Source organism: Vanrija albida (genome assembly GCF_041260175.1).
Source record: "Vanrija albida strain AlHP1 chromosome Unknown contig_6, whole genome shotgun sequence".
Lineage (NCBI taxonomy): Eukaryota > Fungi > Basidiomycota > Tremellomycetes > Trichosporonales > Trichosporonaceae > Vanrija > Vanrija albida.
The window spans coordinates 1,264,446-1,276,470 of NW_027191425.1; the positions used below are offsets into that span (position 1 = coordinate 1,264,446).

The 12,025-nt window shown below is 67.0% G+C and overlaps 7 protein-coding genes and 1 non-coding gene across 8 annotated transcripts; 5 read left to right on the forward strand and 3 right to left on the reverse strand.

Annotated features, from left to right (window-relative positions):
- Positions 1-712: 712 nt before the first annotated feature.
- Q8F55_007855 lies at positions 713-784 on the forward strand. The gene has a single exon. It is a non-coding gene; the product is annotated as a tRNA-Asp (tRNA).
- Positions 785-1,231: 447 nt separating this feature from the next.
- On the reverse strand, positions 1,232-2,002 carry Q8F55_007856 (uncharacterized protein; the record flags this gene model as incomplete). The annotated part of the gene is made up of 5 exons (XM_069356272.1): positions 1,232-1,359; positions 1,417-1,540; positions 1,578-1,727; positions 1,914-1,955; positions 2,000-2,002. 5 exons carry the CDS (start codon positions 2,000-2,002, stop codon positions 1,232-1,234), a joined length of 447 nt encoding a protein of 148 aa, XP_069206113.1.
- Positions 2,003-2,251: 249 nt separating this feature from the next.
- On the forward strand, positions 2,252-3,033 carry Q8F55_007857 (uncharacterized protein; the record flags this gene model as incomplete). The annotated part of the gene is made up of 3 exons (XM_069356273.1): positions 2,252-2,485; positions 2,533-2,814; positions 2,860-3,033. The coding sequence occupies 3 exons, from the start codon at positions 2,252-2,254 to the stop codon at positions 3,031-3,033; spliced, it is 690 nt and encodes a 229-aa protein (XP_069206114.1).
- Positions 3,034-3,083: 50 nt separating this feature from the next.
- ats1 (Peroxygenase 1) lies at positions 3,084-3,810 on the reverse strand (the record flags this gene model as incomplete). The annotated part of the gene is made up of 7 exons (XM_069356274.1): positions 3,084-3,206; positions 3,254-3,367; positions 3,405-3,449; positions 3,484-3,567; positions 3,605-3,652; positions 3,690-3,719; positions 3,760-3,810. 7 exons carry the CDS (start codon positions 3,808-3,810, stop codon positions 3,084-3,086), a joined length of 495 nt encoding a protein of 164 aa, XP_069206115.1.
- A 296-nt stretch (positions 3,811-4,106) lies between these two features.
- Q8F55_007859 (uncharacterized protein) lies at positions 4,107-5,433 on the forward strand (the record flags this gene model as incomplete). Its single annotated transcript, XM_069356275.1, has 3 exons — positions 4,107-4,228; positions 4,266-4,361; positions 4,410-5,433. 3 exons carry the CDS (start codon positions 4,107-4,109, stop codon positions 5,431-5,433), a joined length of 1,242 nt encoding a protein of 413 aa, XP_069206116.1.
- A 105-nt stretch (positions 5,434-5,538) lies between these two features.
- On the reverse strand, positions 5,539-6,669 carry Q8F55_007860 (uncharacterized protein; the record flags this gene model as incomplete). Its single annotated transcript, XM_069356276.1, has 1 exon — positions 5,539-6,669. One exon carries the CDS (start codon positions 6,667-6,669, stop codon positions 5,539-5,541), a length of 1,131 nt encoding a protein of 376 aa, XP_069206117.1.
- Positions 6,670-7,142: 473 nt separating this feature from the next.
- On the forward strand, positions 7,143-8,661 carry Q8F55_007861 (uncharacterized protein; the record flags this gene model as incomplete). The annotated part of the gene is made up of 8 exons (XM_069356277.1): positions 7,143-7,209; positions 7,272-7,473; positions 7,509-7,828; positions 7,867-8,029; positions 8,067-8,173; positions 8,223-8,326; positions 8,409-8,536; positions 8,577-8,661. 8 exons carry the CDS (start codon positions 7,143-7,145, stop codon positions 8,659-8,661), a joined length of 1,176 nt encoding a protein of 391 aa, XP_069206118.1.
- Positions 8,662-9,668: 1,007 nt separating this feature from the next.
- Positions 9,669-11,962, forward strand: Q8F55_007862 (uncharacterized protein; the record flags this gene model as incomplete). Its single annotated transcript, XM_069356278.1, has 6 exons — positions 9,669-9,974; positions 10,059-10,885; positions 10,928-11,036; positions 11,081-11,500; positions 11,546-11,783; positions 11,838-11,962. 6 exons carry the CDS (start codon positions 9,669-9,671, stop codon positions 11,960-11,962), a joined length of 2,025 nt encoding a protein of 674 aa, XP_069206119.1.
- Between the last annotated feature and the right edge of the window lie 63 nt (positions 11,963-12,025).

Here is a 12,025-nt window from a genome sequence, read left to right on the forward strand (position 1 = left end):
AGCTGGATGAGGAGCAAGCGACAGACAGAATTTAGGGAGGGCCGGTAAGGGGAGTGAAGGCAGCAGCGAGAGCGACGCGCGGGTCGCCGCGGGGTCAGACGAAGCGAGCCGCACTGTTCGTCGCCGCCTCTGGGGCCTGTGCCCGTCGCGAGCTGCCACAGCGCCACGCGAGGCGGAGCGCGGTAGCGTGGTATTGTTCGCGTCGAGCGCCGCCGCCACTGCTCGGGCCGTCGTGGGAGCCTGGAGCCCCGTCACACGTGGGCGGGAGGTGGACAGGTGCATCCATCTGGCATGACGGTGGTGGGCGGGGCCGCGGGCGTGGGCCGGTGCATGCGGCTGCGGTAGCTCGAGCTCGCCGCCGCAGGTGTCCTGCCCGGCTGTGCGTCCCCCGCCACACTCGGAGCTGGCCCGCAGTGCTCGAAGCGTGGAGATCCTGCGCTCGCCGATACCTGTCAGCCAGCGGCGTTCACGTCGCAGAGTCCACTTCCAGGCTCCACGGCTCGGCTCACCAGTTCCCCAGCACCCGCAGACGCCCTCATGCCCCACGCCCAACGGCGCGAGAGCGCCTCGCGTCCCCTCGCACGCTGGCACGCCCAGCCCATCACCGCGCCAGGTCCCGGCGCCACATGCCACCCCTCGCCACAGTGCCACCCTCGCCCCCTGGCCCTCGCACCAACCCTTCGCCCCTCGCCCCCCTCCGCCCCCAGCAACATTCTTGTTCGTATAACGGTCAGTATGCTCGCTTGTCACGTGGGAGATCGGGGTTCGATTCCCCGACAGGAAGCGCTGGGCCCATGGCCCTCTTTTGCCCCTCGCGGCCGGGGAGGGGCGGGGGGAGGAGGGAGGTAGTTGGGCGAGGGCGGGGTATGCCCACATCGCTCCTCCTCGGCGCCGGCGCACGCTGGGATACCTCGTCTTCGCGCCGGTCGGTCTAGCGAGACTGCCGTTGGTGCTCAGACTCCGTCCCGTTGCGGCGCCGGATGCCGGATCGCGACTCGAGGCGGGGGATGCTCACCATGCCCAGCTCTGACCAGCGGGCGCCAGCCAGGATCGGACAAGCGCCCCTCCTGCTGACGGTGAGCTTGTTGGACGAGAGCACCCGCGTCGCCTGCCGTCCTCCGACCAGTCTCTCCGCCCAGGCCGCATCCCCCAACCCCGGTCAGCAGTCAGCCCGCCCCCCCCCTTCCCACCCCACCTCACTGCTACAGCCATGCATCTACGCCCGCGGCACCTACTGTCGTGGTCCAGGGCCGCCCGGTCCGCCGCCGCGGCCACCGCGTCCGCCTCCCGGTCCACCGCGCCCGCCACCCGGCCCGCCGCGCTGTCCACCGTGTCCGCCGCGGGGTGGTCCTCCGCGTCCTGTGGGGTCAGCTGCTTCCTTGCACTCGCTCCTCCTCGCCCCGCCTCGCCACTCACCACGGCCAGGGGGCCCACCACGCCCGCCACGGGCGCCGCCGCGCTGCCGTCCGAGCGCGCGCTGCTTCTCCTGCTCCTCGGCCGCCTGGTCGAGCACCGCGTCGGCTATGCGGAAGTACTTGATCTGGCGGGTGAGCTGGGTTTTGCGGTTCGGCACCCACCACGTTCCCCTTGATGAACATCTCCTTCATCTTCCAGAAGCGCTCGCCGTCCGCGCTCGTCTGGTACACGTCCTTGAGGGTCACGTTCATAAAGTTGTCGCAGTCGACGAGGTGGCCGTTGAAGGTGACGCCGTTCTTGAGCTCGACGAGCTGTTGGGCGAAGCGACCACGCGAGCGCGGCGAGGACGTGGGCGGGGACGTGGGGCGAGTGTCAGTAGCGAGGTAGGTTAAGCATCGTTGCGATTGCCAGGCGTAGAGGTCAAGCCCAGTGGGTCAGGTGGCAAGCGGCACGGTCAGCCAACAGCCGACAACAAAGACGACCACACGACCACGCACCATTGGCTTGCCTTGAGCGGCGGAGAGGAGCGCGAGCGGAAGCTGGGGGTGAGCTGTGGCGTTCCCGCTACCTTCGCCCAACTCACCATGTTGTCGCTCTTGCTCTGGTATCAGTGATGGTATCTGTGCTATGGATGGAAGGTTGAGGGCTGTTGTTCAACCCAAGTGGTGGTGGATGGTTCATGATCGGCAGGTCGGAATACGTGTCTTTTTTTGCCGGCTGATACGCGCACGTGGCGTCATCGGCCTCACCTCGATGCAGGCCGCAGCCGCCACCCAACGCTTCATAATCGCAAACCCAGCCTTGTCTACACCACAACCCCCATGCCCTCCCCACCATGAGCTGCGCAGACGACCTGACAGTAGACGACCTGACCACCGCCGTCACGACCGACGTGCTCGAGCGCGTCTCGGCCGGCGAGGGCGCCAACGCCAACCTGTGGGCCTTTATCGACCGGGACAATGTCGTCGGCCTCAACCTGCTGCAGCCGGGCGACGCGCCCAAGGTCATCAAGACGTGGGACGACCGGCTGGACGAAGACGAGTTTGTTGAGAGTGGCGTCGACGACGAGGTAGGCCGGGCGGGGTAGTCGTACAGCCGCGCTGACGCGCGGCCCAGCTCATCCTCCACATCCCCTTCACCGCCAGCGTGCGCCTGCGCACCCTCCTCCTCCACCTCCCGGGCCAGGGCCACCCGCACCGGCCCGGACGGCTGCGGCTGTGGGCCAACCTGCCGAACGCGCCGGACTTTGCCGACCTCGAGGCGCTCACGCCCATCATGGACCTGGACGTGAGCGAGCCGCCGGTGCAGCGGCGCGATGGCGCCGGCAGGCGCGAGGTCGACGAGTGGAGCTTGAAGGTGCAGCGCATGGCGAGCGTGTTCAGCGTCACGCTGTTGTTTGTGAGTGTGCGGGAGGTGCTGGAAAGTGCGGCCCTGACAGCCCAGTCTGAGGCCAACACGTCTGCGCGCTCCGCAGTCTTCTACGTCGGCTTCAAGGGCGACGCGAAGCAGCTGTCGATGGACATGAGCAAGCTCGGGCAGATCCCCGCCGCCAACGCGGCCGACAAGCCCGTCGACGGCGTCGCTGAGAAGAAGGGCAACTTCACGACCATCCGCTAGCACTGGTAGCATGTTGTATACGTAGACATCTATACCCTAGGGCATTCGTTTTAGTTCTTGAGCGCAATGAGGCGCTCGATGGCCTCGGGGCCCTCGAGGCGCTCGCCCTCCCACTCGGACTGGGGCTCCGAGCCGAGGCGCTTCTCGTAAAAGTCCTTTGACGGCGTGTTCCACTGGGCAGGTGTCAGTGGCGTCATGCCGCATCACTTGCCTTGAGCACGCGCCACTCGACGCGCTGGCACCCGCGCTCCTTGGCCACCTCGCCGAGGTAGCCAAAGAGCGTCTTGCCGAGTCCGCCGCCGCGGTGCTCGGGCACGACGTAGAGGTCCTCGAGCTGGGGGTGGGTCAGGAGGTTCACGATAGGCACCTACGTAGAGGCCGGGGACGCCGAGCCACGTCGAGTAGGTGAAGAAGTACTGCCGTGAGCTGGGCACCGCGTTGCTAGCTCACCAGCGCCAGGCCGACCGCCTCGCCCGACGGGGTGCGCGCGACAAACGCCTCGGCGTACTTCTTGACGAAGAGGTTCTCCTTCATCTGGGGGTAGTCAGCGTGGGGTAGAACCACAACGCACCATCTCGGGCGTGTTGACGACGGCGTCGGGCTCCTTCTCGTAGATGGCCTGGGGTGAGCGCTCCGCATGGATCAGATCAGCGCACCAGCTCCTTGATCATGGCGAGCATGTCGGGCTGTGGCGGTCAGTGCTGGCCCGAGGCAGGCCACACCCACAATGTCGGCCTCGGTGGCGGGCTTGATCACGTAGGTGTTCGAGGAGGTCATTTTGCTGCGTCTTCGTGAGATGGGGAGAGGATACAAAAAAGAGATGTAGCCGCACGCTCTTGTACTGTAGGTTGCACACAGTCGCTTGTTCGCGTTTCTCGGCTCGACCTCGGTGCCCGGCCCCACGATAGACGGAGACGCCGAACGAGGTGTGCCGCCCCACGTGGATTTGCTCCCGCGTAGCCGCGATTAGCGACGACGAGGGACAATACTTGTGTGAGAGATGTTGCACCTCCTTCGCCACCAACCTTGTGCTTCCTCTCCATCACCTTACCCCTCGAGCCGGTCAGCACACCATGGCCGAGCTCACAAAAGACGAGATCGCGCGCCGCTGCCAGGACCTGGTCATCAAGGTCGCGTACTCGTTCTACGACTCGCCGTACATCATCCTGCTGCGGATGCTCACGCACAACAATGTGTGAGGGGGTGTGGGACGGCGTGCGCTGACAGCCCAGGATGACGGAGAAGAAGCTCAGCGAGATGCTCGGCGTCGGCCCGCACGACGTGCGCAAGTACCTCGGCATGCTGCACGTGCACCGGCTGGTCCGGCGGTGAGTGACTCGAGTGCCAGCACCCTGTTCGCCGCTCACTCCCCCCAGCCACGTGAACAAGGAAAAGGTCGCCCTCACCTCGTTCCAGCAGCGGCAGATTGCGTCGGGCGCGCAGCTGCCCGGCGCGCGCGACGGCAACTCGAGATCGCGCGACGTCATCTACTGGTACCTCGACTACCGCGAGTTTGCCGACGTGGTCAAGTACCGGATCGCGATGATGCGCAAGGCCATCGACGAGAAGATCAAGAACGAGGTCGGCAAGCGCGGGTACCTGTGCCCCAACTGCCTGCGGACGTACGAGACGCTCGAGGTGTCGCGGCTCTTCGAGCCGAGCATCAACGGGTTCGCGTGCGAGGTGTGCAGCACCGAGCTGGTCGAGGACGACCCGGCGCTCCACGACGACGGGGGGCAGAATGTCGGCCAGGACAGGATGCAGCGGTTCAACGTGGCGACGGCGCCGATCCGTGACGCGCTCAAGGGCATCGAGGGCGCGAGCCTGCCCGCGCTCAACATCCACAGCTGGATCGCGCTCAACGTCAAGGACGCGGCCGCGACCGACGCGGCAGCGGCCGCGGCCGACGCGCACAAGATCAGCGTCGTCCTCGACGCCGAGGACGACACGGAGGCGCGCGAGAAGGAGGCGGCGGCGCAGCGTGTGCAGAACGCTCTCCCGACGTGGATCGCAAAGTCGACCGTGACGAACGAGGCGACCACGCTCGGCATGAAGCAGGACGCGGCGGATGCCAAGGTCGCAGCCGACGAGGCACACCGCCTCGCCGCGAAGAAGGCCGAGCAGACAAAGGAGAACAACGCGCTCGAGGAGCACTACAAGGCGCAGCTGGCCGAGATGGACGAGGACGAGGAGGAAGAGGAGGACGACGACGACGCGCCCACGGCCGAGGCGAGCGCCGAGGCCACGCCCAATACCACGGCGACGACCCCAGCCGCCGACGTCACCGTCATGGTCGGCGGCGAGCCCGTGCCCCTCGGCGAGGTGACCGAGGACCACGAGGCGCAGATGTCGACGGAGGAGTACGAGGCGTACTACGCGGCCATGGAGGCCAACATGTAGGCGCGGCGGGGCGGAGCAGTATCATTATCATGCATGTTGTATCGCATAGTGCGTTGTGTAGCGTCATCTCGTCTCATTCCACCAGCTCCCTCTCTCTTCTCCCCCCTAGCTCCCGATAATCCCCTCGATCGCGCCGTTGGCCAGCCGGTGGGCGATGAGCCGGCGCCGCTCGCCAGCGGCCGCGCGCTCGGCCTCAGCGTCGGCGAGCACGGCGGCCGCGACCCGCGCGCCCGACTGCGCCTTGAGCACCTGGGCCTGGAGGGGGGCGAGGCGCGCGACGTTTGCGGCCAGCTCGGCCTCCCACGCGCCAACGAAGGACACCTTGAGCTGGGGCAGCTCGGCCATGAAGCGCGCCTCGCGGAGGCGCGCCGCCGTGTCGGGGTCGAGCGTTTCGGGCGGGGGCTCGGCCACGCTGGGCGAGCTGCTGGCCACGCTCGCGCCGGCGCCGGTCGGCGTGCTGCCCGCGCTGGGGGACGTCACGCGCCGCCTGTCCGCCCAGGGGAGCGTCGGGCGGCCCTCAGCCACGCGCGGGCCCGAGGGCGGGCCCGGGGCCGGCGGGGGGATCGAGAGCGGCCCGTACGCGCGCGGCGCGGACGGCGGGGCACGCTCCGCCCGCGGGCCGGAGGGCGGGGGGCGCGCGAAAGCGGGCTTGGGCTCGGGCGAGCGGCGGCGCGGGCTGAGCGACGGCGAGCGGTCGCGGCGCGGGCTCGCGAGGCGGGACGACCGGCTCGAGGCCGAGGGCGACGTGTCCCGCCGCCTCCGGGGCGAGGGGGAGCGGCTCCCGCGACGCCCCCAGCCGCGGTCGCGCTCGCGCTCGCGGTCGAACTCGCGCCGCCCGCCGCGCCGGAAGTCTCTATCCCTGTCCCAGCCCCGGTCGTCGCCGCGATACCGGTCCGAGTCGGCCCATCGCCCGCCGCGCGGCGGAGGGGACGGGGAGCGCCGGCGGCGCGGCGAGCGGCTGCGTCTCCGTGTTTCTGGCGACGTGATCTGTCCTTCTTCGGGCGAGCCGGCGCGCGACGATGCGGCGCCGGTCGGCGCGCCGGACGCTGAGGCCGAGGTGGACGGGGGCGACTCGCGCCGCCGGTAGTAGCTCTCCCACTGGCGCTCGTCGCGATCCCGCCGGTCGCGGCCGTCGCGGCTGTCGCGGTACCGGTCTCTGTCGCGGTCGCGGTCGCTGAAGCGCGGGGATGGGGAGCGATACCGCCGCCGGTAGGGCGGTGAGGGGGAGCGCGGCATTGGGGGCGGAGGGGGGGGGGGGGGATAGCGCGCGAGGAAGAGGGCGGGTTCGGGGCTGGTCGTGTGCTGTCGGGCGGAGGTTGCGCAGACTGAGCGAGGGGGTAGCGCACTGCTCTACGTGTCCTTCGCCGTGTGGATGCGTGATGTAAGCGCAGAAATGCGTGTGATGTAGATGGAGCAGGCTGAAGTGTCGATTCTAAGGCGAGATTGACAAAGTCGAGAGTAAGGCTCAAGGTCGCGAGAGCATCGCGAAATTGCCACCGCTGCCCCCTCCACGCGACCACCACGTTCACCACGTGGCTCTGGGCCCCCCTCCTCCCCGCTCGCTTGCCCCGCCATGATCCGCCCGGCTACACCCTCGGCCCGAGACGCTCATGACGACGAGATGCGGAGGAGTACCACGCCTCGACGGCGGGCGGAATGGAAAGTCAACTCGACCGCTCACGCACCTCTCCATCGCCCACTCTCCCACAATGCTGCCCACCCGTATCGCCCTCTCACGCTCCTCGACGCTCGGCTGGATCGGCCTCGGCGCCATGGGTGAGTCGGCTGGCGACGGCCTCGTGCGGCACCCGCCGCGACGCCGCGGAACTGACCCGCAGGCAACCCCATGGCGACAAACCTCTACACCAAGGCCGTCGCTGCCGCCGCGGCGCACGCCAAGGCCGGCCGCGCGACCGAGCAGCCCAGCATTGTCATCTGCGAGCCGTCCGACGACAACGCGCGCGCCTTCGTCGAGGGCGTCAAGGCCATCTCGGGCGCCGAGGCCGCCGCGCGCGTCAAGCGCGTCGACAACCCCGCCTTGTGAGTGCATGCTGGGGACATCAGCTCACCCCCAGGCTCGTCAAGGACGCTGCGCGCGTCTTCACCATGCTCCCGTCCACGCCCCAGGTCGAGGCTGTCTACCTCGGCGACCAGGGCCTCGTCGCCGGCCTCAAGGGCGCCGACGCGAGCGTGAGCCTCGCCGAGTCGGTCAAGGCGGCGCCTTGGCTTCTCGGCGACACGGCCGGTGCCGCCCTCCCCGCCGGCCAGGCAAACTCGCACTCGCTCTTCGTCGACCACACGACGCTCGACCCCACGGCCGCGCGCCGCATCGCCGACAGCGTGCACGAGCAGACGTCGCTCGACGCGCTCATGGTCGACGGCCCGGTCTCGGGCGGTGAGTAGCGCAAGCTGGATGCGGGCTGACGAACGCAGGCATCGGTGGAGCCAAGGCCGGTACCCTCACCATCATGTTCGGCTCGGCATCCGAGCTCGCGACCGCCCTCGCGTCTCCGCTCATGCAGTTCATGGCGCGCGCAGGCGGCGTCGTGCCCTGCGGCGGCAGCGGTGCCGGCGTCGGCGTCAAGGTTTGCAACAAGTGAGTCGGGCAGAGAGTCCGCGACTAACTCGCCCAGCCTTGTCCTTGCCATCAACCAGATTGGCCTGGCCGAGGGCCTCGCCCTCGGCAAGGCGCTCGAGATCGACCCTGTTCTCCTGCACAACATCTTCAACACGTCGTCTGGTGAGTGGGCTAGATTTGGGGTGCGAAAATGCCCAGCTTACACCCGCAGCCCAGTCATGGTCGTCAAAGGTCAACTCGCCCCTGCACGAGATTGAGGGCTCGCCCGGCTCGCGCGACTTCTCTGGCGGTTTCCAGACCAAGCTCATGCTCAAGGTGGGTGTGGGCGGCGGCTGTGACTCTGGAAGATGTCCAGCCGCCAATGGCCACTCTTGGCACACCCCACTGACAACCACAGGACGTCGGCCTCGCGCTCACGGCCGCGCACGCGCACAACCTGCCCACGCCGCTGACATGGGCGGCGGGCAGCGTCTACGACGCCGTGTCCAAGGATGGCGAGGGCGAGCTTGGCACCAAGGACTTTTCGTGAGTCACCCGGGGCGCTGATTATGGCTGACACGCGCAGGGTCGTGTACAAGTGGCTCAATGACCTGAGGGAAAAGGGCGTCGAGGCTGGTGTCAAGGACGGAGCCCCCGGAGACAAGCAGTAGTGTGGGGGGCGTGGGTGTGGGGGGGTCGAGTTGTGCCGAGAGTCGTTGTGATGCCGACCGTTGTGCTGGAGTGGGTGTTTGTCGAGGGGGCAGAGTTTCAAGTATGCATGAGTGCCACGCAGAACTTGGGGGGTGCATTGTTGCATGTTGCCCCGTCGTTGTCCAGTCCCCGCTCGCTGGCTGCCACCCACCCAGCAGACACCCACCCACGCGCCACATGTTGCGCGCAGGGGTGAGCGGCGGTTGTGGTTTGGGGGGCCCAGGCACCGCATGTTCCTGTACCCTGACTAGATTCCGCACAGGCCGGGTCGAGCGGGTCGGGGTCTCAGGGGTGGTCGCCCAGTAGAGCCAAGACGGCAAGACGCGTGCGCCGCCCGTTTGTCGCAGCAGCCGCGCTGCCCGCCGCACCTCACCGCACGCGCTCGCCGGCCCAAACGCCACCCACCTGACAATGGACCATGCAGCACGCACCGCACCGCCCTTTGACCTTTGGCCTTCCCTCTCTACTTGGCTGCTTCGGGCCACGCCGTTGCCCGACAGACTGGGACATTGACAGCACAGCGCACAGATCTCTGTCAACTCTACTCGCCCTCAACCACTCTACGCTTGGCTGGCCCAAGTCTTCCTTCTCCTGCTTCCTCCTCGTCCTCCTCGTCCTCCTCGTCGCCGTCGACACCCCGACGCCGCCGCCGCCTTTGTCCGCCCGCCCTCAAAGGGGTGGCAACAAACGACCGACAGACGGCGCACAATCAGCTCGTGCTGCTACACCGACAACCTCCACCCAACCTCACGCACCACGCACCACCTCGCTCCTCCTTCCCTCGCCTTCCCTCGTCGCCTTCGCCTTCCCTCTCGCCGCGCCTCCGCATTGACTCTCTTTCAACCACCCAGCCCACTTGCCAAGCAAGACACACGATCACGCGCCTCGCCTCTCCACCGCCCTCCCATCACCCCATCCCCCCCCTCGCCCTCGCCATCACGCCCGCCCAACGGCGGCCCATCTCACAATGGCACAATCACCAATCGACGAGTCGGACCACCGGTTCACAATCTCAGACTACATCGACTACGGCGACGGCGCAACATCACCAGTGTCCCCACAGCGTAGCGCAACATCACCAATGGCGCGCGTAGGGCCCTCGGCCGCCGCTGGACCGAGCAGGTCTCCCTCCAACCAAGGCTACTCGGCCCACATCCGTCCCCTCCCACGCGTACCGCCGCTGGCAACCGTCCCCGCCAGCACACTCGCGATGCACGACCCACCACTCGCCGCCGGCCACGGCCTGCTCGGACCAGGCCCTCAACCCCTTCCAGTGCGTCCAGTCGCAGCCAGTGTAAGCGCTCCTACGCCTGCTGCAGCGGATGGTTCGGTCCCAGCAGTGCTGACACGGCAACAGGCGTCGCCAGACGAGCCGCACGCAGGCGGACGCTCGGGCCCGCCGTCTGAAGAAAACTATGTACCGCAGCACCCCACGTACCCTCCTCGGAGCGCACCTGGGTTCAGCGATGCGCGACCTGGAGAGCTGCGGCTCAACAGGCCGCTACCTGAACGGTCTCCGACCTCGTCGAGAGCGCCAAAGAGCCATGCGTTCACGCCGCTGAGGGGCGAGCCGGCAGCCCCCTCGCCCTCGAGCTCGGCCGCGCCGCCAAGCTCGTTCCAAACCATCTCGCCCTCGGCATCGAGCACGCATATCGCCCGCTCGCCATCAGGCGGCGCAGCATTCACCCCACTCGTGCCAAAGGTCAAACGCCAGCCAAGCGGGAACCAGAACTTCCACCCGCTCGTCCAGCCTCAATCGCCAAGCGCGACGTCTGTGCTCTCGCCCGGCTTGAGCCCGTTGCCCCCCGGTGCTGGGTCGCTCGCGGGCTCGCCGTACCATGAGCCGGGCTCGCCATACCATCAGAGCCCGTCCGTGCTGGCCGACGATGACGAGGAGAAGGCGCACGGCCTCGGTGGGGAGAAGGCGGCCGCCGCCTTCCCCCCACCCCAGGCAGCCGCTCCACCAAAGCGCCAGCGCTGGGCCTTCTCCGTCTGGCTCGACCGGATCATCCCAGACTCGGTGCCCTGTCGGTTGCTCGTCCTTGTCGTCTTCCTCGAGGCCATCATCAACATTGCGATCCAGGCCAACATCTTTTGGCGCTACGATCGCCAAATGGACTGCGACTCTGGTGACAAGCAGTGCGAGCGCTTGCCTGTGTACATCACCGTGTTTGGTATCGCCCAGTGAGTGGAACCCGAGCCGCGCGACCAAAGCTGACGACCCAGCGTCGTCCAGGTCGGCTTGACCGTGTACGCCATCCGCACTCGGAATACCATCCAGATCATTGCATTGGCCATCTTTGGTGCACTGCTTCTCATCTACGCAGTCATCGAGGTGAGCTAGCACTCGCTCGTAGTGGCACCAGCTAACACCTCCAGATGGCCGAAGTGCGCAAGCTGCTCGGCGAGAAGACAACAAGCACCGACTCGTCCGACACCCGAGCGCTCTTAACACTCCCCCTCAACGCCCTCACCAGCGTCGTCATTGCACTCATCGCCTTAGCAGAGTTCACCATCATCGTCCTCACGTACCTCATCTGGCGCGAGTTCGGTTGGAGAATCTACCGCTTCCTCGGCGCCGACCTCCGCATTCGCCGCTACTACCGCGAGTACCAGATCTTTGAGTGCCTCGTGTGCTTCTCCTTCTTCTTCTTTGCGGGCTTTGGCATCCAGTTCATCTTCCTGGTCCTCAACAAGACGGACCCAGAGTACATCCTCACCTGGGTCATGCTCCCGCTCTCGCTTGTGTGGCTCATCATGGGCGTCATTGCCGCGAGATGGGAGATTTCTTGGCTCATGGTAAGCATGACAAGCTTTACATCGCGCCCCCGCTCACACACACAGGCAACATTCGACATTGGTCTCGTTGGCGGCCTCGCCTACTTTGTCTTCAAGCTTGTCCGCGTCTTCACGGACAAGGCAACGGTCACCGACTCGGAAACTGGCAGAACAGTGTCCAAGTACTACCGCCTCACGTGGAGTCTGTCCGTCTTCACCGCCTTATCCATCGCCATGATCATCCTCTGCCTCGTGTTCGGCATCATTGTCTGGCGCAACTTTGGCAAGGGTCTCAAGGAGGCTGGTGAGTGCCAGCGTGCCCCTCAGCCCCTTTCATTTGCTCTAACACCACTCGCAGCTCGCAACAAGACGAAGGACAACGTCCGCGAAAACATTGTGCTCGAGCCTCAGCCTGCAGCAAACGCAAAGTTTGGCCAGTCTGACCTCAACGCACGGCAGCAGCATCGCCTCACCATCGACTAGGCGCAGGGCGTGGCGGGCCGGTCCCGGCGCTGTTTGTATGTCTACAACGCATCCTTGTGGTGA